Source organism: Malus sylvestris, chromosome 2 (assembly GCF_916048215.2).
Source record: "Malus sylvestris chromosome 2, drMalSylv7.2, whole genome shotgun sequence".
NCBI classification, from domain to species: Eukaryota; Viridiplantae; Streptophyta; class Magnoliopsida; order Rosales; family Rosaceae; genus Malus; species Malus sylvestris.
Genome location: NC_062261.1, coordinates 36,197,228 through 36,222,716, shown reverse-complemented (window position 1 = coordinate 36,222,716; position 25,489 = coordinate 36,197,228). Strand labels below are relative to the sequence as shown.

Here is a 25,489-nt window from a genome sequence, read left to right as displayed (position 1 = left end):
CCGAGATGTATGAGGCGTAGGATCCCCATCCGGAGGGGATCCTTTTCCTTTGTGATCTCAATATTCATCTGTGCGAACTCAAACCCTCTGCCAAAAAACGAAGGAGTGCAGGAACAATTGATGGATACCTTCTCTTCATCCTCGTCTTCCTCCTCAAAAAATTGGAAGTACGACGTGTTCTTGAGCTTTCGAGGTGAAGACACACGCAAGAACTTCACGGACCACCTCTACTTCGCGTTGAAAGACGCCGGAGTCAAAGTCTTTATCGACGACCAATTAAGAAGAGGGAAAAGTCTGGACCCCCCACTGACTCGAGCAATCGAAGAGTCTAAAATCGCTGTTATCGTCTTCTCAAGGAGGTATGCGGAATCAAGTTGGTGTCTTGATGAGCTTGTGAAGATCATGGAGTGCAGAAGAACACTGGGTCAAATTGTTTTTCCAGTATTCTTTGATGTCGATCCTTCAGATGTCAGGAATCAGACCGGTATTTTTGCAGAAGCATTTCTGATTCACGAACAGCGGTTACATGATGACAAAGAAAAGTTGCAGCTATGGAGAAACACCCTTACTGAAGCTGCAAATTTGGCTGGTGATTTGGTTAGAGACCCCCATGGGTAAATAAATTACTTTCTTATTTCCTTTTCTTTATTTTTATGTTTTCAAATTCCCAATCCATTTTTTTTTTACATATTTAAAAAAGATGTATGTGTAAAAACCATATCAAGAAACAATAGAATGATGCTTATTTGGGATTGCGTCGAAGGGATAAAACGAGACAGTCAAAAGCGCATTTGCAGAAAAAAATTGGAAGTGTTTTTGAGTCGTAGACTCGGTTTCTGGGGAAGTGCATGTCAGATGCTTTTCCAGGAATTTGGATTTTTAGTGCAAATGTTAACATGTGACGATACAAAGCGCTTCTGTTCATGAACAGAATTGCTTCCTACATTAGCAATTCGAAATGGCCCCTGAGTAAAACTTGATTTTACACATTGCAATGCAGAGCTTCTAAGCTGTAGTGCAAGAATTTACAAACTCTCCCTCTATATATCTTTATCTCTATCATGTATGGTTAGATATCAAAATTTGATGGTATTTGGATATTTTGAATCGTCAGATTCTGAAAGGTTGTAGTTGAACTAACACATCCACATCTTAATGTTGCAGTTTATATAATAAATCTCACTTTTGCTTCATTTGGACTTTTGACAACCAGGTATGATGGAAAGTTTATCAGGAAAATTGTCACAGAGATCATCGGAGTCTTGGATCGCAGCCCATGCTTAGAGGTAGCTGCCAATCTAGTTGGAATAGATTCTCGGGTGCAAGAAATCAGTAATTATTTAGATGTTGGAGGATCAAATGATGTCAAGATAATTGGAATTTGGGGGATGGGTGGACTGGGTAAAACAACCCTTGCCAAAATCTTTTTCAACAAATATGAGGATATGTTTGAAGGTAAAAGCTTCCTCCAAAATATGACAGAAAGGAAATTGGTTAAGTTGCAGGAGCAACTTCTTTTTGATATCCTAAAACCAGCCCACAGAAAGGTAAGCAGTGTCGATCAAGGGATCAAGGAGATAGAAAAAAGACTTGGCAACCGAAGGGTACTTGTCATACTTGATGGTATAGACCTTGTGAAACAGTTAGAAGCATTAGCTATAAAGCGTGACTCGTTTGGTGCTGGGAGTAGAATTATTATAACCACAAGAGATGAACATTTGCTAAAGATTCTTGGAGTGGATATGATATATAAACTGCCAGCAATGAATATAGAAGAAGGTGTCCAGCTACTTAGTTGGCATGCCTTTGGAAAGAACCATCCTGATGAAGGGTATTTTGAACTCGCAAGAAAAGCTGCTGACTACTGTGGAGGTTTGCCGTTAGCACTTGCAGTTTTAGGTTCTCATCTGTCTGGGAAAAGCATAAGTGAATGGAAAAGTGCATTGGAGAAATTGAAAAGTCATCCTCATTGGGAGATTCTTGAAAGACTTAAAATAAGCTTTGACGAGCTAGATGATCTCGCGAAGGCTATATTCCTTGATATATCTTGTTTCTTTACTGGAATGAACAAGGACTATGTCATGACAATATTGGATGGCTGTGACTTATATCCACAAGTCGGAATCCGTGTCCTCCAAGAACGTGGCCTTGTAACTGCTAATGATGATTTCACGCTGATGATGCATGATTTGCTTCGCGACATGGGAAGAGAAATTGTGCGTTTAGAATCCCATGACCCTGGAAAACGCAGTAGGTTATGGCATCACGATGATGTGATACACGTATTGAGGAACAAATCTGTAAGTACTTTCGCAATCAAATTCTATGTTAAACGCATGTAGTTAATAAAGAGTATACGCATAGCACACACATCTATTGAATTGTACAAACTGGATGTTTCAACAGTATACACAACGAGTTGATTGGAAAGACACCCATATATACTACAGGTTGAATGAAAAGAGAAACAGAGCAAAGAAAGCTTAGGAGACATCAAAGGAACCGATTGTCTTGAATTATTTTCAAATTAAATAACAGAATCTTATATCAAATATGTTCTGCTCTTCTTAGATACAGCAGGTAAAATATAACACCTGAAGCAGATGCTTACTAAGATACCTAACTAATCTGAACAATTGTAAATCACATCTGAAGTCTAAGCACAACTGTGGGTTTAATCCACAGGTACAGTAACAACTGCTAGGTTGTCTACCTATCTTGTAATTCGTACATCCAATGCATGGTTTTGATTCAAATAGGTTGTGTATACATCATCTTTTCACATGCAGATAACCCTTTTCTGAGCTCCTTTTTTTTTTTCTTTTCTGTTCTTTTCTTTCAATAGGGAACTGAAGCAGTTCAAGGACTCACTTTAGATTTGCAAGAGTCTGACAAGGCTAGCTTCAGTACAGAAGCATTTAGAAACATGCAGAGTCTGAGATTACTCAAACTCAATTATGTCAAGCTCACTGGCAGTTACAACAATCTGTCCAAAGAGTTAAGATGGTTGTGTTGGCATGGATTCCCTCTGGAGGTCATACCAAAAGATTTTGACCACCCAAACATGGTTGCTATTGACCTGAGCTATAGCAAACTCATACGAGTTTGGGAGGATTCCGATCTGGTACATTATGACTTCAACCAAATTATTAATTCATTCCTCTAGGTTTTGTAAATACCATCATCATGCTTTCTGTCTTCTATTTGAATTTGATCTTTATCCTTTTATCTAACAGTGGCTTGAGAAGTTGAAGTTTCTTAATTTAAGTCATTCCCATTACCTAACACGATCACCGGACTTTTCAAAAATCCCAAATCTTGAGAGATTGATACTCGAAGATTGCAAAAACCTTCAGGCAATTCCGGTTTTACCAACAAATTTGGAAATCCTGGAAGCGGATGGGTGCATTGCTTTGGAGACAATGCCCAACTTTTCAGAAATGTCAAGGATGAGAGAATTGCATCTGAATCACTCCCCGAAACTCTCTGAAATTCTAGGCTTGGATAAGGCATTAAACTCCATGACGAGGATTCACATGGAAGGGTGCACCAACCTCACTGATTCTTTTAAGGAAGCAATCCTACAGGTCTCTCTCTCTCTCTCTCTCTCTCTCTCTCTCTCTCTTGTAATCCTTATTTATACCAATCTTTATCCATGGTATAGGGATGGAGTGCGAGCGGAAATGGTAGCCTTTTTCTCCCGGGAAATGAAATTCCATCATGGTTTACGCCTATCGACCCTCAGGGTGAAACAGTTGTGCCGCAATGTTTTGGATGTGATGTAAAAGCATTGACTCTCTGCATCATTTATTCTTCAGACGACTCCCAATCTGGTGGCTCTCTTTGCATTCGTGTTGCAAATTGTACCGAGAACACTGAATTTGTCATCTCTCCGATGCGTGCCACTGTAATAACTTCCCATGAAAATTATCTTTGGCTGGGACATTTTTCAAACAGTAAGCTCAATGTGAAAGGCGGAGACGAGATAAATGTTGGTGCATACTTTGTAGGACCAGGGACTACTGATGATATTCAACTCAGGGTGAAGGAAATAGGGATCAATCTGGAAAAGGAAAAATTAATCAATGAATATGTGCTCGACTGTTAATCTATGTGTATTCAAGTGAGTGCAGAGAGGATGATGCAGATCCGTTGGCAAGTGCATTTAATGAAGGTTGGGATAAAATGAATGACTAAAATCAATCAGTAGCACTAAATAAAAGCCTGTGTGTTTTTTAGGCTTATCAGACTTTTTTTTTTTTTTTTTTTTTGGGGTCGAAGCTTATCGGACTAGTTATGTAATTTTCAGTTTTTTGTGATTTTAATTTCGTTGCCTTTTCAGTTTTTTAATATAAGTTATAAGTGTTTATAAATTCCAATTCTTCTTGTTAAAAAAATAAAAAATTTAAAAAAATTTATAAACAATAAAAAATAAAAAATAAAAAATCTCACTTCTATTTGGAAGATGGGCAAATTTGGACTTCTACGATGAATGAAAGATTAAAAGTGTTTCTATATGTCATTAGTGTTTTTATCTTGTGAAAATTTTCAGTTTTTGTTTTCTAGTTCTTTGCGACTGTAGGGTGGTACTAGAAACAGAGCTATTTTGGAGAAACCTAAAACAACATGCCATTATAAGTGGAGGGAACTTTTATTTTTAGTGTTCCCTCATTTGTATATTAACATGTCATTGAAAAATCTCTCGCTCTTTTAGGATTTTCGTGTCTCTCCCCTCACTAGGAGATAGTGGATCATATATTTCAATTTTCATTTCTCTTAATTTCATTTTTTTCTTTTCACAATTACCCTGCATCTGTTGGTATTAGAACGTCAACTCGATTCAAGGATGACGCTATACCAAAGGTAACGAAATCAGTTCCTCCTAATTTTATCAAAGCTTGTCACTGATGCCAATAACTGAAGGTGTGAAATTTCCTCAGGTGATTATTTCTTAAATCTTGATATTCCTCTCGAGTTTGATCGATGTTGACATTTGCTATCAAAGTTCTTGTGTTGTTCAGAAAAATGTTAATATGTGATATTGTCTAATTATTAAAAAAAATTTAGTGAGTAATGACACGCCAATTACATGCCCAGACACCTTCCCTAGTGCGAAAGCAATTAAAAGTGAAACTATAATATAGGTTTCTTTGTGAAGAGACCTTGCATAAAGAAAGGTAATCACTTCAAAACTTATTTCCATTGATAGAAAGCCCTTAAGATAATGGATCTCTATTTTCCAAAAAAAATGGAGATACCTTCCTAACCGTTAGATTTGGCTTTAATGAAATTATTTGGTTGAGATTCTGTGGCCTGTGATTTAATCTCAACCACATAATTTCATTAAAGCCATATCTAATGGTCAATAGGGTATTCCCATTTTTTTTTTGAAAATGGGGATCCCTTCCCTTAAGGGGCATGTCCATTGATAAACATCAATGTAAATTTTGCATGACGTATATTTCCAGTCTATTTAGAATGACACCAAGAGATTTACTCCATCCCATTTACAGCCAAATATATAGTGTAAGATTAAAAAAACATCTATGTTTCTCATTCTGACTTGGGCAAATGGCCCAAACTATGAGAAATTATCAAATTTTCTTTTTGAGTTTTTAAATTTTTTTTAATAGGGCAGGCAGGAGTTTTGCTGGAAGGAGCCCATTCCATCCAAGTTCTAATTATAATTGTTGTAATACACAGAGTTTACTGTAGAGGAGTTTGATATATAACTATTTAAATTCACATAAAATTTGGTATCCATGTAAAGAGTTCACGTTTGCAGAAGCAGAGCCTAAAAAATAACTAACCTCGTCGACAACATTATATTGTTATCCTGAGGCAACCCGCTAATCCTTGCAGGCGGGTCTTGTTGCAGCATCACATCCTCAAATGTCGCGATTCATATAACAAATATTTGACCGAAGTAAATCCAACAAATCACCAATCAACATAGGAATCTTCAAATAATTTAAATAAGCAACAGATGGGTGACTGGGCTGCTATGTTCAACAACTTGGTTTTCATATAAATTCAATTCAGCTGACATCAATAGGCATTGTACAATTTACAAGATGATCTTAAACATTTCAGATCACAAAAGTGGTATGTTTTGCACATAAATTAAGGTAACGCAAAAAAGACCAAGGTCCCGTTCCAGGTAATAAATTCTCAGGATCAATTATTTACGAAAACTTATGACCATAAGGGTGTGTTTGTTTGGGCTCACTAAGTTTCATTGGACTGAACTGGACTATAGTCCAGTGTTTGTTTGGTGCGAGGATTAAGTTTAATGGGATTAGTCGGTACTCGCTCCGACTAACCCCTTCTCTAAACATTCTTAGCGAGAACCCCCAATTCTCACGGGATTGCTAAGCCCGTCTTCGAGAGTGTTACTCGCTCCTCATTCTTGGTCGTCCTCCTCTCCGGTCCTCCTCGCTGTTGGAAATTATATATTATAATATGAAATATTGTAATATATAATTTTAATAATTGAATGAAAAATAGTGTTAACCAATTTCTTAGAAAGGTTATGTTGTTTAGGAATATTCCCTTGATAAGTGATGTATACTTATAGATGAAAAGTTACATCTCTTTAATAAGTAGAAATTGAATTCTATATAAACCCATAAAACCATTGGTATTAAAGATAGACAATTAGAGTTAATTTTTACTCTTGAGAAATAGGGTCTCCCCACTTTGTTTCTCTCATGTTTCGTGTGCCAAATTCTAAGTCGTGTCTTGAGAGTACGAAATATATAACGTTCGCCAGAGTCCGAAGATTGAAGTTCTTTGACTTCGGATTATAGATTGTTGAATCCTGGGAGATAGACGCCTATCGAACTACAAGCACAAGAGTAGGGGCGAAATTCTATCTTTAGGACATTGCATTTATGCAAGCCTCAATCTTCAAGTTTGTCAGTTTTTCTAACTTTATCTCTAGTTGTTTATATAAATCTCATATATAATTGATGTTATGAAATTTCTTTATGATTATTATCATTGAAGTTCTTGTGTTATTTTTCATATTTTCTAATATTGCTCCAACACTCGCTGGTCCTTCTCGCTCGTCCTGCTCATCTTCATCTGGTAAATTCCAAATTCGACGACCTATTTCTATGATTTTGGTTTGTAGATTGTGAAATCATTATTGGGTTCTGATTGATTTTGGTTTGTAGATTGTAAAAAAACATCTGTGTTTCTCATTCTGACTTGGGCAAATGGCCTAAACTATGAGAAATTATCAAATTTTCTTTTCGAGTTTTTAAATTTTTTTTACTAGGGCAGGCAGGAGTTTTGCTGGAAGGAGCCCATTCCATCCAAGTTCTAATTATAATTGTTGTAATACACAGAGTTTACTGTAGAGGAGTTTGATATATAACTATTTAAATTCACATAAAATTTGGTATCCATGTACAGAGTTCACGTTTGCAGAAGTAGAGCCTAAAAAATAACTAACCTCGTCAACAACATTATATTGTTATCCTAAGGCAACCTGCTAATCCTTGCAGGCGGGTCTTGTTGCAGCATCACATCCTTAAATGTCGCGATTCAGATAACAAATATTTGACCTAAGTAAATCCAACTAATCACCAATCAACATAGGAATCTTCAAATAATTTAAATAAACAACAGATTGGTGAACTAGGCTGCTAAGTTCAACAACTTGGTTTTCATATAAATTCAATTCAGCTAACATCAATAGGCATTGTACAATTTATAGGATGAACTTAAACATTTCAGATCACAAAAGTGGTATGTTTTGCACATAAATTAAGGTAACGCATAAAAAACCAAGGTCCCGTTCCAGGTAATAAATTCTTAGGACCAATTATTTACGAAAACTTATGACCATAAGTATCATAAGTTTAACATTATAGAGCCAATTATTGTTCACACCCATTATTGCACTTTATACTCTACTTACACCTAACAAATTATTCATTTTTTTTTCGGCCCCCAACATGTGGTTCGACATTGGGAAACTTCAAAGTCCGAACCAGGAACACCCCCCTCCGTATTGACCAGCCTTGTAACCTCCCATACATTTGGGTGTACATAACAGGGCGGTTGCGGAAAAAAGGGGTTAAACATGCACCCATCGTATTCCTATGACCCTAACTCATGTTACTGCTTTTTAGAATTCTAGCCAAAATGTAAAATATGTCAAATCACAATTTCTTTTAAAAATAAAATATTTAATTTTAACATTTTACTTTTGCACGGGGAAGTCACAATGATTTAGAGCATACATTTCACATTGTGAACAATAAAATTTGAGATTCAACATCAACATAATTAAGCAAAACAAATATGAGAAATCGAGAATTTGAAATTGACTCACAGCAGCAACAAATATGTTGTTTGGAAGCTCTTCTTGTAATTCACTCTGAAATCCTCCCTTTATGAAATACAACAAAACATTATAAAATAAAATTACAAAATCAATAATATAATTCACTTTTAAACCAGGATAATTCACAGAAAAAAAAGAAGAAGGATAAATTGCACTCTAAAACTTGATCTGCTTTCTTTGTAATAGAATCCAAGAGCGCACGTTTTATTGCCAAGAAAAGTCAAATCCCACATCAAGCAGTGGGTATAGAAAAGGGACAAGGATTTTCTGTCCTACACTTCCGATGTCTTTTCCGTACCTTCCTGTTTTGGGTGATCACGGTTAAGCCACGTCAACATTTTATATTATTTTTTTATAGATATAATAAGACAAAAATGAATAGTAATATAAAGTGTTGACATGACTTAACCATAACCACACAAACAGGAGGGCACGGGGAAGGCACCGGAAGTGGAGGGCAGACAATCCTTGTTCATAGAAAAGCTCTTCTATGTAGCTTCACCTATGAGCCATCCACCAACTGAGGCACACATCATGCATATACGATGAATTATTTTCTTTTTAGCAAACAAAAAGAATATCACACGTTACAACTTACATGTAATATGAGATCCAACACCAACAAATATTTAACCGGAAATGGAAAAGTTGTTCATGTAAATTAAAGTGTTACGAATTAATTATCAAATTAAGTCATGATCAAGTCCCCCTCTTAAATTTTCTGTGTATGATTAATATCCTTTTAAGCAAATACACTTCCAAATTGACCTATCAACTACATCATTACCTATGTGGCCATACTTCTGTGTCAATTAACAACCCAGTTGGACTAACATCGAGCAAGCAAGGCCTTGTCTTCAATTTTTTTAATTGACGGTGAGTTCATTTGCACCATTTTAACAACTTCTCCTCCTGCGGAATTGCAAGTAAATAGTTGCTTGTTTTAATTTTTAGTTGAAGTTACATTAGCAAGGAGTAAAATCACAACTTAATAATATAAATTCAAATAACATGTATACCTGCACTTTCTATTTTTACGATAATGTGTATATCTGCATTGTTACCTGCAATATCAAATTATAGATACAATTATTTAAAAGCATTAAACAAAAATGTGGTATTCAGATATATTTTATGATTATAATAAAGTAGTTAGACAGTTACTTTGCAGATAATTCTTCAATTCATTCATGAACAACTTGCGCATCTTTGACAAATGAAACAGCGCAGAAGACAACTTGATTGTCCACTCCAAATTTAATATATTCCCAATATTTCTATGCAATAATAAGTTTAGCCAACTATATCGATTAGGAAAATAGATCATAAAGAAATAAAAGAAAAATCTTTAATCCACAATTTAGGAGTCCAACCAGTGATAGAAGGCGATGTTGCACTTTTCCTCACTTATTCTTTTTGTGTTTGTATAGATTCCTCCAACAAAGATAATGCAGGAAAGAAAGTGGCCCCAACAATATCCTCATGTGAATTTTTTTTTCATTTCATAGGGGAGTCATACCTTAGTTCCCTCTAATGGTAAGCTTAAACCGTTAAAGTCATAAACACCATTCAGAGTGCGTACGAAATTAAAAATATACCTGTAAGTCTGTGCATAACAAACGTAAAAGCAAAATATCAAAGAATGATGTTAGTCACAAAACCTTATTCTTTTTCCTTCTTAATTTGCCTCTTTTTTCTTCTCTCAATTTTCTCTCTTCTTAATTTGTGGGACATCAACTGTACCAAGAGTATTATGTTTTTAGGACAGAAGACTAATAAGTTGATTGTATATAATTAATTATCACAAAGATAAGAGTTCTAGAAGCCCTTGACAGTGAAGGTTTGACAATTACCTGGTGTGTTATCTTGTACAATCTAGCAGCTGATGCATGAGATAACATGATATTATGATGAGCTGCCATGTACGGCTTGGTTGAGGAGTTACCTCTAGAACAGTTGACACCAAATGGAGCTGAACATCGTTGTGGCGGAAGAAATCCAATATCTTAACCTCCAAGTACAAAAACATTAGGCTCATTCATTGTAGTCCAACTCTATCCCCAAAAAATTTTAAGTGCGCATCTACAGATACAATGAAGTCTTTTCTACATCCACAAAAGTGTTCCATCATGATCGTCTCAAAATCCCATTTTCTGCATGTCCCATTTAAAACTCACCCATAAATGTTAGGAACTAACATAGGTTTTCGACTAACCCATCCTCCGCACTCATCGTCAAGTGCCTACGAGAGATTACTGTAGTGTAAAGTAACATGTGGTTCGATTCTTGGTCGAAACAAACAACTTAATTAATTATGAACATAAAGAATTTATAGCTCACTACAACTACTAAATTATTAATAATAAGTTATATAGCTACTAAATTATTAATAGTAAGTGATATTCTCTTTCTTTAATAGTATAAGCAGGGAACTGTAGAAACAAAATTTAGATAGACTATTACCATGGTTGATCAGTTCATCAATAAGATTGTTGTGATATTTTACATCCTTTGGATTGACAGGTCCTCTTCCATCTGAAAGAAACAAATCGATTATTGTTTTAAGTGTGAAAGCTACATGTTTTGTTCAATCTGAGTTATAATTTGGTGATCATGCATGCTTGGGATAAGTCTTGACCATGAGATGAAAATCTATATTCCTTCAAAACAGTATTCACCATTCGCTGAACATCTTCCTGCAATGGTATATATGATATATATGATGCGTGCGTATCAAATAGCCTTAGCATGTTTCTAATTAGTATAATATGGATTTCTACAATACAAAAAAAGGCTTAGTCCCAAAAAGGAGAGAGAAAACCCAAATAAAGGGAAATTAGAGGAATTCAACATACCATAATCAGAGGGAGGACGCTTTCCAATGGCTGAATTCGTCGACGACGATGGTGGTTGTCCACCGTCGCTGTACCTCCAATACGCGTCCACCATGTTTGAAGCTGGTCAACCGTCACTACTTGGTTTGTAGGCTCCATGGAGAGAGATATGGGGAGCGGAAAGAAAGGAAGAGTAGAGGAAAATGAAAGATTATGGATTTTCCAATAGAGAAAGAGAGGAAGAGAGAGATGAGAGGAGATGAGAGGAGATGAGAGTGGAGATGGGGCTCCCCTTCTGAGACCAGTGAATGGAAGTAACTAGAAAAAGTGTAGCTTCTCCCTCATTTTCACGATGACCAACCCGCAGATTGAATCTAAGGGAGAGAGAGAGGGAGGGGTGTGATTATCAACACACGGCATCAAGATCAGCATGAGAGAGTCAGTGGCAGCCTCATGAACAAAGTGAAATTTGGCTCAAGTCACTATTCATTTGTATAGTGTAATTACTCTTCCTTTTTAGACTAAAGTAATAGGGTTAATCTCAGTTTACTACCCTGAAGTTTCTTGATTTTTAACATTTGGTACATGAAAGTTTTTTCATCCCAGTTTAGTACCTAAAGTCATAATGCTGAAAACGACCAACCCTGTAAATATTTGTTCAGATCTTCTCGAAGACTATAAACCAGATGGCCCTATGACTGGAAAAAAGTGAATTTGATGTCGATTCGAAGAAAATTTGAAGCCAAGAAATGGTAGCGTTTCCAGGTGCCGATTTGGGGTGGATAATTCTCTACTTTCAATATTATGTGCTTAGGAGTGTAAATTTGGATTTATACATTTGTTTTTTGTTCAAATTTTATTATTGTGGTTTTAGGGGTTTTGTTTGTAGCTTCCGATCCTTTGACCTCCTTATCGGCATCGGGTATTCCTATCGTCTCTTCTCTTTGTATGTGCAAATCTATGCTTGCTCACTGATTCATTTAAAAAAATGATTCTAAATTTTGAATTGCTATCATTTTGATTTTTTTGGTTGTATTTTAATTGTAGAGGATGAGCATGATTGTCACATCCCGGGCTCACACGAGAACTTCCCAGTGGGTCACTCATCCTTGGAATGCTCTCGCTCGAGCTCGCTTAACTTCAAAGTTCCGATGGAATCTGAAGCTAGTGAGTTCCTAAAAGGCCTCGTGTTATAGGGAAGGGAGCATGTACATATAAGGTGCATCATCCCCTCTTCGTTGGTCGATGTGGGATCTCACAATGATGCTCTATGGTTTTGGCTGAAGAAAGGGAAGCCACGTGAACGCAGGTTTATCCACATCTGATACTTGACAGTTTCACTACCAAGGTATTATATCTCAATTAAATATTCCAGCATCTTGATTGCTTACTTTACTCCGTACATTATGCCAAGATTGATCAAACCTTATTGATCCAATTAGAGATAGTTTATAACGGTTTAGGGATGAGGATGATTGATTATAGTTGTTCTCCAAAGATTTTTCTCCAAGTTGATAGGCGACAAGTTGATAGGCCAACTGAATGAGCTATCAAGTTGCCCGAAAAGCCTAAAGCAGCAATAATCAAAGGGGTGGTTTTGTGCAGTAAATGTGAATGTGAATGCGAGCTAGAAGTACCAGCGGCAGGAGCCATCCTTGATCAGGAGTTGATCAAGAGAAGGGAAAGAAAAGAGCAGGAATCCCACAGAAATATCATGCGGGCAGCTGAGAAGGAAACTTCTCGGAACGTCTACCAAAGGTTGGGAGGAGACTCTCAGCCTAAAAACTTGTCAGAAGTATTCAGAAACTATAAAGCATTAGAGGAAAGGGAGGACAAGAAGGCCAAGGTACCAAGGTATGACGGTAGAGATGTTAGAAGTAAGGAAAGAACGGTAAAATTGGTCACTAAGAAGAATCTTACCCGACTCGTGCGGAGTTGGTATGTAGTCGGAATGGATGGAATGCCTGTTAAAGAAATGGGAGCTTCCATGATTAAGAGGGTCCAAGGGTAATATAAAGCCCACATGAACTCATTGAAAATCCCCACCACCTCAGAGACCTCTGAGAATGTAAAGATGGATAAAGTACCTAATGAAGGAAGAAATCAACCTCATTGGAGGAGTAAGAAGGAGGTAAAGAAGACAAAAAACAAAAATGAAGGCGAAAGATACCATGTGCCGCCAAATCCCCATCCTAGGAAATACAGATCTTGAGGAGAGCTTAAGAGGACATGATGATGATGCCTACCCCAAGATGGAGCCCAGAACCGATCTGTTTGGAACTATTTCACTCGAGAGAGGGTTGCTCGCACCATTGTTGATAGATACTATCTGCGAAGTTCCAGAACAACTGCCGAACTTTGGCATAACCTAGGAAGAAAGGTTGCCTGAGCTAATGTTGCCCGATGAGGTACATGCTTGGTTAGATGAGTTTATGAACCACATCAGAGACAAGGAGAAAGATTCACCTAGACACAGTAACTTCCACGTAAACATGACATATGTTTTATCAGTCATGTTTCACGCCGAGCATGATCAACCTCCCATGATGGAAAGTGATTACTTGGTGACGGAACCAATGATGGCGTATGTTAATGTTGAGGAGGCGGGACAAAGAGAACCCAGCCATGCAGGATTGACCGAGCAATCAATAAAAAATACCGAGAGGGTATACTCAGACAAAATGGTCTTTGTTTGCCCGAGTTCAACCCTGGCCAACCATCTCAAGCCCATATATGTAATTGCGCACCTGGAATGAGTACCCTTCAAAATGGTCTTGATTGATGGAGGGGTTTCGGTCAATGTGCTGCCTTACAAGCAGATGAAGAGAATGTGCATGAGTGAAGAGGATCTTATCCCCACCGATCTTACAGTTTATAGTTTCTCATGAGTTATCACCAGAACGCATGGGATATTGCCATTGGAGTTGGACTTGGGTTCGAAACAAATCATGTTGGCCTTTTTTGTTGTGGACAGTACTTCCACTTATGGGGCTTTACTGGGAAGAGATTGGATTCACCAGAGTCTTTCTGTGCCATCTACCTTACACCAACAAGTGGCTGTCTACCATAAAGAAGGTGAAACATGACCTGGGTTCTGGAAAATGGTAGAGGCCGAATCACAGCCTTTCCTTCCTATAGCCAATGTCGTAGAAGCCAACCTCTACAATCCCAGTGTTAGGATTCTTCAATGTTCAAGAGCTGATAAGAACAGCCGCCCAACTAAAGTGACGGCCCAAAAGCTTTTAGAGCAAGGGATAACTTTTACAAGGGAAGAATGGGATCGGCCCCATATCATCCCAACTCCCAAACATCATTAATGTCAGAACAAAAAAGGAAAGACCAAGTGGTTGTAGTCAGGTCCTTAATAAAAAGACTGTTGGTGTATGAGAGGGAGAAAAAACAAGAGAGGGAAAGCTCAGCCAAAGAAGAAAAGGATTAGAGCAGAGAGGCCTAAAGCAACCAAATGAATAAAGAAGAATTTTTTGGGGAAGAGTTAGAAGCATCTATCCAAATAGTTGAGTGTATATATGACTTGGATGTGCCAGAGGATTTGCCAAAAAATCTAGAACTGGTTGAGTTTTTGTGTGCAGAGTCTGACAAACCAGCCCCATAAGTACAAGACCCCTTGGAGACCATTGATTTGGGGACTGAGGGAGATCCAAGGCCTATACAGGTCATCGATTTGTTGGAAACCAAGGATCGAGCAAGGATTGTCGACCTTCTGCATGAATTTAAGGATTGTTTTGCCTGACATTACACCAAGATGCCAGGTTTAGATCTAACCTTACTAGAACACATAATGCCTATTAAGGTGGGGTTTAAACCTGTCAAGCAAGCACCATGAAGAATGTCAAAAGAGATTAAGAAGAAGGTCAAAGAAGAGATCGAGAGGCTGGTAAATGCCGGATTTATTAAGCTTGCCAAATATGTTGAGTGGTTGGCCAACATTGTGCCTATATTAAAAGTTGTAACTAAAGCGGTTAGATGTTGTGTTGACTATAGAAACATCACTTGAGCCACGCCTAAAGATGAATACCACATGCCCATGGCTGACCTATCCATAGATGCAGTTGCCAAACACAAAGTTCCGTCTTTTATGGATGGAAATGCTGGATATAATCAGATCAAAATGACTAAAGAAGATATACATAAAACAACTTTTAGATGCCCAGGTCATGTTGGGGCATATGAATATTTTGTAATATCATTCGGGCTTAAAAATGTTGGTGCAACTTATCAAAGAGCAATGGGCGCCATTTTTCATGACTTAATCAGCCATAACATGGAAGTGTATATCGATGATATCGTGGTGAAATCAAAGACTGAAGAGTAACATTTAATATATCTCAGACAAGCCTTAACAAGAATGAGGATCCACAAGCTAAAAATGAATCTAAAGAAATGTGCTTTTGGAGTAAGATCGGGCAACTTTTTGGGATTCTTTGTTCATCAAAGGGGTGTAAAGGTTGATAAGAACAAAGCTCGGGCAATTATAAAATCACCTCATCCTACCAATAAACTTCAACTACAAAGGCTGCTAGGGAAAATCAACTTCTTGAGGAGATTTATTGCTAATTTAGCGGACAAGATTCAACCGCTAACTCATTTGCTAAGACTAAAGGACAAAGAAGAATTTGAATGAGGCTCACCACACCAAGAGGCGTTTGACAGCATAAAAGCTTACTTAGCTTCTCCACCAGTGCTCATGCCACCTCAGAGAGGAAAGCCATTAAAACTTTATATCTCTACCTCAGAGAGGTCAATTGGAAGCTTGCTGGCCCAAAACAATGAAGGTGGGAAGAAACAAGCCATATATTACCTCAATAGAATCTTGATTGATGTAGAGACAAGATATACTCCGGTGGAAAAATTATGTTTAGCTTTGTACTTTACTGCTTGCAAGCTAAGGCATTACATGTTGCCTTGCCACATCCACATCATTTCCAAGACCGACGTAATCAAGTATATGTTGTCAAAACCAATGCTAACTGGGAAGCTTGGAAAGTGGATCCTAGCACTTTCACAGTACAGCTTCCAGTAAGTGCCTTAAAGAGCAATTAAGGGGCAATCAATTGCAGACATCTTGGCTGAGCATCAAGAGAATCAAAATGAGATTGTTAACACCCTAGGAACTGTAGAGGTAGCCAGTATATGGTCCCGCCAGGAAGGGCCTCATCGGGCAAGGAATAGTGGATCCAGCAAGAGATAAAGAGAATAACTAGCCTTTGGATCACTCATTGGAAACTATATTTTGATGGATCTTGCACTCAGAATGTTGCGGGAAGTGGGATTGTCATCATCGATCCCAAAGGCTCTCATCATTGTTATTCATTCATTTTAGATTATTAAGAGACTACCAACAATCGGGCAGAGTATGAGGCACTGATAATTGGCTTGGAGATTCTAATGGAATTGGTGGCAACCGAAGTAGAGGTGTTTGGCGACTCAGAATTAGTGATTATCAGCTAAGTGAGGAATATAAATGCAGACACATCACCATGGCCGGTTATTACCTGGCGGCCACTCAATTGTTAATTTATTGGGGCATTGAAATATTAGTCGGCCACATCCCCAGGGAATCAAATGCAATGGCCAATTAGATGGCCCAATTGGCTTCAGGAGCCTAGATTCGAGAAAGAAGATTTGAGGTAGAAGTAGAGGTGCAAATAAGAAATTTCCCTTCTATCTTTGATAGAGGATTCAGCTTGGATGTGATGACCGAAGATCCCATGATAGAAGATTGGAGATCCCTTATTATTCAATATCTAGAAGATCATTATTTTCCCACAAGTAAGAAAAATAGGCAACAAGCAACTAAATATGTGTGATGGGAAACAAATCTACTAAGAAAGACCTCAGATGGATTGTTACTTAAATTTTTAGACCAAGAAGAATCGATGAGAGTCATGGCTGAAGTACATGAGGAAATCTATGGAGCTCATCAAGTTATAACCAAAATGAGGTGGCTGCTTAGGAGATATGGTTATTTCTGGCCCGAGATGGAGAAAGATTGCAAAGCTTATGCCTGAGGATGTGAAGAATGCCAAAGACATGGACCCCTCCAACATGTGCCCTTTATGTCTTTAAACCCTGTGGTCAAGCCTTGACCTTTCAGAGGGTGGGCAATGGACTTTATCGGGCAAATTCACCCAGCCTCTAGCAAAAGGCACACATTCAAATTGTAGCAACGGATTACTTCACCAAATGGGTAGAAGCTTCAGCAGTGAAAACCATAACTTCATCTACTATTAAAAAGTTCTTTGAAACCAAGATCTTACACAGATGTGGAGTGCCTGAGACAATTGTCATAGACCGTGGGCCATCTTTCATTTCAAAGAAGTAAAAGAATTTACTAGTAGGTTCAAGATAAAGATGATTTAATCCAGTCCTTACTACCCCCAGTCAAATGGTCAGGCGGAGGCCAGCAATAAGATTTTGGTAAACATTATTAAAAGAATGGTGGCCAGGGATCCAGAGAAATGGCACGAAAAGTTAGGAGACACCTTGTGGGCCTATATAACTTCCAAGTGGACAGGAACTGGAACTACTCCTTATGCTCTAACCTTTGGGCAAGATGCTGTAATTCTCATGGAAATTAATGTAGGTTCGGTCAGAATTCAGAACCAGTTCGGGCTACACAGTGAAGAGTACATTTAGGCTATGCGTGAGGAAGTAGAAGACCTTAATGTAGCCCGAATCGAAGCTCTAAATACAATTCAAGAAAGAAAAAGAGTCGTTGCCCGAGCTTACAACAAAAGGGTAAAAATGAAGACTTTCGAGGAGGGAGGCTTAGTATGGAAGGCAATCTTGCCTTTAGAAGCCTAAGTGAAAGGCTTTGGGAAATGGAGTCTGACTTGGGAAAACCTTTAATTATTCATCAAGCACTGGATAAGGGAGGATATTATTTGGCTAATTTAGAAGGAAATTCACAGAAACATCATTTTGAAGAAATACCATCTAACTTTATGGGATATTAGAGATTGTTATGTCGAAAAGGTTTAATTGGTTTGAGAGATCTAAAGATAATTAGCATCTTCATCACAGTTGAGTTGAAAAAAAATGAAAGAGCAAGCTAAAATAAAGTAAAGAGAACATTTTCATTTCATTAAATGATGAAGTTACATGAAGATTCTACTCAACTCCTCTGAAGCAACTATCCTAGGATAATATGACGACATAATAATGAAGATTCTACTCAAGTCCTCTGAAGCAATAAAATCCCTCTGCATCCATGCTTGGAGGACCCATGAAGTTATTTGGGTACACTAAAGTCTCTCTGTGGAATGGAAAAATTGAGAGTAGAGACTGAGGCTGAGACCCATTACCAATCTTATGGTGAACCCGACATTCGAATCAATGAGAAGCTGATGGATACTTTGACGCTTAAGGAGAAGAAGGCTCGTGCTAATGATAGTCTTCCCGAAACTTTGATATTGATCCCAAAGCATACACCTATGATGATGAAGTCACCAAGAATGCAGAGGCTAATATTTGCCTTAAGCATGTTGCTTTTTGTGGCTATTGAAGCCTGAGATATCCATGCAGGTCCCAAGGAAAGCACTCCGCCCTCATCGAAGAAAAGCTCAGTGCCTATGCTAGCCCTTTTAGCCTTAGACTTCCTTAGAGATACATCTTTTGACTATATAAAAGCTCTGTTACCTTTTTCCTAAATGTTGTAGTATCAATCTCTCATATGTAAACTCTTTTCAAGTCATCCCCTTTAGTACTCAATCTTTTTGTAATTGCCAAGAAAGGAGACCGCAAGACGTTTTTACCTTGCCCGACAAGGTGAAATGTTGCCCGACTTTTTGTTTTTGCCTTTCCATTAATAGATCTAATGTTATAATGTATCCCTCGGTAGATATGCAAGTCATTTTTGGTCTCTTGATGATCCAAAGTTCCATTAACTCTCAGATCTAGTTCACTTAGTACTTTTACTATCGTAAAAGTAAATGAAAATAATGTTTTGATCAGATCTGGACCTCCACCCTTTAAAGCATACAAGATAAACAAAAGTCATTGATCTCAAGGCATAGAAAAGAACTTAATGTGGACTAACTCATCCACGACAATCCTTTGATAATGAAAAGTCAGAATAACTTAGGGTGCAAGTAATCAGCTTAAATACACTCATTTTACATCTGCCATACAAAGATGGTAATGGCACGCCTCAACATTTATGAGTTTTAATTGCGAGCCTCACGGCCTACACCTAAGGCCCGACAAAGGCACCTCTCAAAACTAACTATGTCCTCTTCTTGCAGCCCGACAGCCAACCAAAGTGCCAACTCCTTAGGAAGCTGTGTGCTTGAGCCAGGGACCTTTCCTAGTGAAATTCCTGCCCGAACATATAGTTTTAGGAAAGAAAACAAAAATTCAAAATTTGAGGATTAATCTTATACAAATTACCTTCGATTGGTGATGATTTGGAGCCACATCGTCCCAGTTTCTCCAAAATTGACCAAAAATTCATAGGAAAACCCATTGTGAGTCGCAGAGAGAGAGTCAGGAGAGACGGAATGAGTCGTGAGTCGCGAGGAGAGAGAGTCGGGAGAGAACGAAAGGGCTGAAGAAAGAATGATGAAATCTTCTAGGCTTTGTTCAAGAATATAACTCAATTACTATACCAAACTTTTGGTATGACAAAATCTATTTTCATTACCGTGCCAAACTTTCGGTATACCGAATTATGGCATGTCAAATAGTTTGGTTGGAATGATATGGTAATGGTAATTACCACTTTGTTTTGGGCCAAAATTTGATTTTTTTTTTCAACCTAATTCAAGGCTCAAATGTGTTTTGGCCACTCCCTTTGGGTTTCTAAAACTTTTTTATTTAATTATGATAATTTCATAGAGATTCATTTAAGAAACAAGAAGTAAATAAATGGAAGAATTGCTGAAAGAACCCAATATCCCTAAAAAAAATAGTACAATGATACCTAAATTCCATCTCTACATTCTTTAAAATTGTACAAAAATTAACTTGATAGACGAAGCCAGAGAGAAAGACATCACAATTTGATGAAGGAGAAGATGAGATGGACTTTGAAGAGAGAGAGAGAGTTGCCGGAACTGGAGCAACAGAGATAAAGTAGGTGGCTAGATAAGTGAAAAGATGAAGAGTCACAACGCAAGAAGGCTTAGGTTTTTTTATTGGGAAAGTAGAGGTTAGAGGGTGAGATGATTGGATAAATGACTAGGAAAAAAAAATATAAAGTGTATATATAATGATAATAATACCTAATTATATATAAATGAATAAATAAATGATATAATATTAATAATAGTGGTACGGTGTGGTATACCACTGGTAATGGTTTTGAACACCATTACCGTACCAAAAATGTACGGTACGGTTGGTATGGTACGATTGGTAATTCAGTTGGTATGATAATTTGGCAAAAAATTCCACCCTACTCTCACCTAACCCCACCCCACGCCACCAAAATGGATGATGACCAAAAATGCCCCAATCTATTCCGTTGGATTTGGACTCAAGTGGGCTAAAACGTCATTTCACAATTAGGAACCCAGCCCAACAATTTGAAAGCTGAACACGGGGCCCAGATAGAGCAGCCAAACCTGATTGAGCCCACAATGAAACACACAATGGCAAAAGAGGTAATAAATTAACATCGAAGACCATTTCTATAATCAAGATGAATAGTGCCAAATTCCCTTCCAACATGCGGATTTATGCCAAAGATAAGTCAAGACTTTGGAGCTTGGTATTCTGTGTTAGAATTTCTATTACAAAATTAGGAAGGGATCATGTCAATTTATACTTCTATTTAGTAAGATTGCGATGGTAAATACCGCAATATCTCTTGCAAGACCGCATTAAGAAGCATTTTTTCAATCGCACATTATGGCAGCACTTCGTTTTGATTCATAAACAAACTATATGCTTTATCTTTGTCTTGGGTTATAGTATAACGTTTGACGATTGAATTTGTAAGACTATTTAACATTTTTTTTCTTCACAAGCTTGCTATTCCTGCCAAATGCTCAAGTATTATGTTTTCCTTTTTCTGTGTTTTTCACGCATGGAGTTGACTGATTACTTGAAACTATGAGTGTAATATTGATGACACAATATGATCTGCAAATGAATGTTTCTTATAGCACGCATATCCATGTATAGCAACCAAAATATCACTTCATTCGTTCTTAGGTACCGTAATGTTATTTTTATTTATTTATTTAACAAACGATATTATCTACATTAAGAGAGGTAGGCTTAGCCTCACAATGAGCTAGCAGCATTGTGGTTCATAGTATGAGTTTGTGAATCAAATTCCGTAAGCTCAACTCAAGGAATATGAGTGAGGCTTTGACTTCATTTATATAGAGTTTTAATACAAGAGTTTGTTACATATTTGTTATCTATACAAATATTCAAAATACAAAACATATATCAGATTTCAATAGATAAAGATACGCTATGGTTTCTGAGGTTGTGATAAGCTTTGACTAATATTCAAAGGGCCGGAACAGTTTGGAATAGCGGGAACTTGAATTTCAATTGGAGAGGAGACAGATTGCTGAGTTGGTAGAATCCTTAACTTGGATTGCTGACTAGATTGATCAGTTTTGTCGTTTAGAGTGTTTGAAAACGTCGAAAAAAGTTGAAAGAGGAGGAAAGCGCATGTAAGAAAGCAACGACAGCGCACAATCATACAAAAGCAACATGTATCCCATGCCCTTTTTCGTCTTTTCACTGTACAACTGAGAAAAAGCAAGATAGAAATTGAACTATAAAACTTGTGCTTAGGAACAGTGTTTTTCCGTTGCGCTTTAGTATATATAATATAGGGTTAATCTCAGTTTACTACCTTGAAGTTTGTTGGTTTTCAGCATTTCATACATCAAGGTTTTTTCGTTCCAGTTTGGTACCTAAAGTCATAAATCCGAACACCTTCATACATTTGTTGAGTTTTCCATCAAAACTTCTGTCAACTAATGATGTGGTGCCTACATGAACAATGATTGAGTGCCATGTGTCAATATGAGCCCACGTGGATATTAAAAGTTTAAACTTAAAAAAAATGTGGGAAAAAAAAAATTTCTTCGCTTTCCTCTTTGATCTCCACCATCACCATCATGTGTAGATCTGAGGAAAGGAAAAGGTATTTTCCTAGTTGGGTATTTTAGATTTGAGGTCTCGAGTTTGATTAAGAACATACACATTTAGTCTCGAGTTTGATTCATTCCTCCCATGATATCGCTTGCATGAGATTAAAAGTTGGATATTTTTTTTTGAATCAATGAAGAAAGTTATAGGGTAAAGTACAAAAACTACCTCAATTATTGGTATTCAGGACACTTTCATACCTCATCTTTTAAAATTGACAATGGCATACCTCATCTTTAGAATTTAGTCCAATGTTATATCTTCCGTTACTTGGCCGTTTACTTTTCAGTTAAATGCTGACGTGACTTGATCCGGAACCCACTTTTTATTAAAAAATTATTAAAAACTAAAAAAAAAATCATTTAATAATTTTTAAATATTAAAATAATAAAGAAAAGGTCAAAAAAAAATTCTTCTGTTCGTGCCCTTTCCCCTACCACCCCCTTACAGCTCCCTTCTTGCAACCCAGAAAAAAAAAAGTAAAAAAAAAAAAAAAAAAAAATCCCAAGTTCGTCCCCTTCCCCAGTTCCCCCTCTCTCTTCTTCCCCATCTTCATCTTCTTCCCTCTTGCAGCTCCCTTCTTGCAACCTAGAAAAAAAAAAGTAAAAAAAAAAAAAAAAAAAAAAAAAAAAATTCCCAAGTTCGTCCCCTTCCCTAGTTCCCCCCTCTCATCTTCATCTTCATCTTCATCTTCTTCCCTTTTCCTGTGACCTAGAAAAAAGAAGGTAAAAAAAAAAAAAAGGAAACCCAGTTGAAGGGTTCGTTCGCCCTTCCCCCCCCCCTTTCGTACCTTCCCCTTCATCTTCTTCCCCTACCTGCTTAATCTTCAACCAAAAAAAAAGAAAAATTGAAAACCCATCAACCCCGAAACCCCATTCCCCCCCCCCCAGATCCCTCCCACACCTGCAACCCAAATCCACCACCCCCGAACCTACAAAAGAAGAAGAAGAAGAAAGAAAGAAAGAAAAAATAAATAAAAATGCCCAGTTCGTCCTTCCGTCCCCGCCCCCCCCCCCCCCCCCCACCCCACCCCACCCCACCCCACCCCACTTGCAGAAGAAGAAAGAAGAGAGAAAAGAAGAAAAAATAATAATAAGAAGAAGAAGGAAACCCAAAACCCAGTTCGTTCGTTCCTCCTCCCCCCAACCCCCAACCAACTTGAAGAAGAAGAAGAAGAAAAAAAATAGGAAACTCAAAACCCAGTTCGTCCGCCCCCCAACCCACCCAACCTGCAGAAGAAGAAGAAGAAGAAAGAGAAAAAAAAAGAAAGAAAAAAAAACACAGGTAGGGGAAGAAGATGGGTTTTCAAATTTGGGCCGGGGGGGGGGGTTTGACAGGAGAAAAGAGAGAGAGGGAGGGGGTTTGACAGGATCTGGGCGGAGGGGGTGTGACAGAATCTGGGCCGGGGGGGGTGTGTGATGGGATATGGGTGGGGGGTTCAGGTATGGGGTTTCGCCGGGGGGGGGGGGGGGGAGGGTTGATGGGTTTTCAAATTTTATTTTATTTTTTACTTTAATAATTTTTTTTTAGTTTTTAATAATATTTTTTTAATTTTTTAATAAAAAGTGGGTTCCGGATCAAGTCACATCAGCATTTAACTGAAAAATTCACGCCAAGCAAACGGAAGGTATAACATTGGTACAAATTCGTAAGATGACGTATGACATTGTTAATTTTAAAAGATGAGGTATGAAAGTGTCGTGACAACAATAGTTAAAGATAGTTTTTTGTATTTTACCCAAAGTTATATTATCAAACGAGAAATAGAAAATAAAAGACTACAGACCCTGACCCACACAATACAAAGTGCCAAGAAAGCTCCTCCGCTTTTGTCAACTTGAAATGATGGGGAGTTGAGTTGACTTTGGTACTTCAAAATCGTCAGAATTGCTGCTGCAGTAGCATGCCAAATTGCCATCTGATGAAGATGGCCTCCTCCTCCTCCTCCTCCTCCTCAAAATCTAGCCACTACGATGTCTTTTTGAGTTTCGAAGGCGAAACGCGCAAGACATTTACGGACCACCTCTCCTGCACATTGGAACTACACGGATTCAACGTCTTTCCCGACAAGAGCAAATTGCCCAGAGGCGAAACTATCACAGAAGAACAGAAGCAAGGAATCAAAGACTCTAGGCTTGCTGCTATCATCTTCTCAAGCGGGTATGCCGAGTCGAGATGGTGTCTTCAGGAGCTGGTGGAGATCCTGGCCCGCAGAACAGCAAAGGAGCAGATTGTTTTGCCAATTTTCTATAGTATCGAACCTACTGATGTCAATCCTGAGAAGGGTGATTTTGAGAAAGCATTTCGGAAACATCAAAAGCGCTTCCCTGAAATGGTGGAGACCTGGAAAAAAGCTCTTAATGAAGCTGCAGCATTGATCGGGTTGGATTTTCGTCAGACTGATGGGTAATTACTTACTTCCTTTTCCTTTCTAATTCCTCAATCGCCAACCTCTGTTTACCAAATGTCAATAAACTGCAAATTGATTTAAAGTAAAGGCTTATAATCTTTGATTTTATGCATTTAAATGCGAAGCTTAAATGGAAGAACAAGTTTGTAACTTCTCATTCAAGGAATATAGATCCATCCAATTGAATCACAACTTATACCAAACTATTTTCAGACAAACTCAAGAACGAAAACCTTTAAAACTTACCTGCAGAATTCGATCCTGATGATGAAGCCATTGCAGCTTCTTGCCCTCAAAACCTTCTCTTTTACAAGAACAATGGCTCTTCCAATCAATAGGTCTTGGAACAAATAATAAGCCGGTGTTTGCAAGAGCAGTGGCTTGAACTTTATATAGACTACAGTATTGCTTCGACTATTCCCTATCAGAATTAGCCTAGGATTTAAACTATACAAACCATGAAGAACTATGAGTCTAATAGAGTTCCAGTACTAAGTTCTAATCCCAAAAGGATTGAACTACACTCAATTATGTTATCCCAAAACACTTTCCTAACTAATAGCTTTTAATCAAGACTTTTTCATATCAATCTCAAACACTATAACCGGTTCTATCATATGTTTCATACTCATAATCTTACATTAAAACTCCCAATCAGAATGTATCAATGCTTGATCTTACTTGATCGTCTTTGATTCAAGTGGTCCCTCTATGAGTTTTGATCTTTGTGACTCGGAACTGTTTCGATTACAA

At 37.8% G+C, this 25,489-nt stretch overlaps 2 protein-coding genes and 1 long non-coding RNA gene across 5 annotated transcripts in view; 2 read left to right on the top strand and 1 right to left on the bottom strand.

Moving 5' to 3' along the window:
• Positions 1-25,489, top strand: part of LOC126588959 (disease resistance protein RUN1-like) — a 60,279-nt gene that overhangs the window by 31,205 nt on the left and 3,585 nt on the right. Inside the window, exon 1 of one of the 2 annotated variants that reach the window (XM_050254129.1) lies at positions 24,187-24,732. The exons of the other annotated variant lie outside the window; for it this stretch is intronic. Coding sequence (XP_050110086.1) covers positions 24,230-24,732 — 503 coding nt within the window. The 5' untranslated portion in view covers positions 24,187-24,229. Of the gene's footprint in view, positions 1-24,186; positions 24,733-25,489 lie in introns of those variants that run through there. 2 annotated transcript variants of the gene reach the window in all.
• The window catches only part of LOC126588980 (disease resistance protein RPV1-like), a 107,672-nt gene continuing 82,206 nt past the window's right edge, over positions 24-25,489 (top strand). Inside the window, exons 1-5 of the mRNA XM_050254161.1 lie at positions 24-614; positions 1,214-2,300; positions 2,846-3,124; positions 3,237-3,587; positions 3,665-4,373. Coding sequence (XP_050110118.1) covers positions 121-614; positions 1,214-2,300; positions 2,846-3,124; positions 3,237-3,587; positions 3,665-4,108 — 2,655 coding nt within the window. The 5' untranslated portion in view covers positions 24-120 and the 3' untranslated portion in view covers positions 4,109-4,373. Of the gene's footprint in view, positions 615-1,213; positions 2,301-2,845; positions 3,125-3,236; positions 3,588-3,664 lie in introns of the transcript that reaches the window.
• LOC126589218 (uncharacterized) lies at positions 5,665-11,548 on the bottom strand. 2 transcript variants are annotated; one of them, XR_007611771.1, is made up of 8 exons: positions 11,212-11,548; positions 10,820-10,891; positions 10,302-10,367; positions 9,376-9,420; positions 9,144-9,268; positions 8,345-8,401; positions 7,460-7,571; positions 5,665-5,810 (listed from the first exon to the last, which is right to left on the bottom strand). It is a non-coding gene; the product is annotated as an uncharacterized LOC126589218 (long non-coding RNA). The 2 variants fall into 2 exon arrangements; XR_007611770.1 differs by lacking the exons at positions 10,302-10,367; positions 10,820-10,891; positions 11,212-11,548 and having other exon boundaries at positions 9,376-10,203.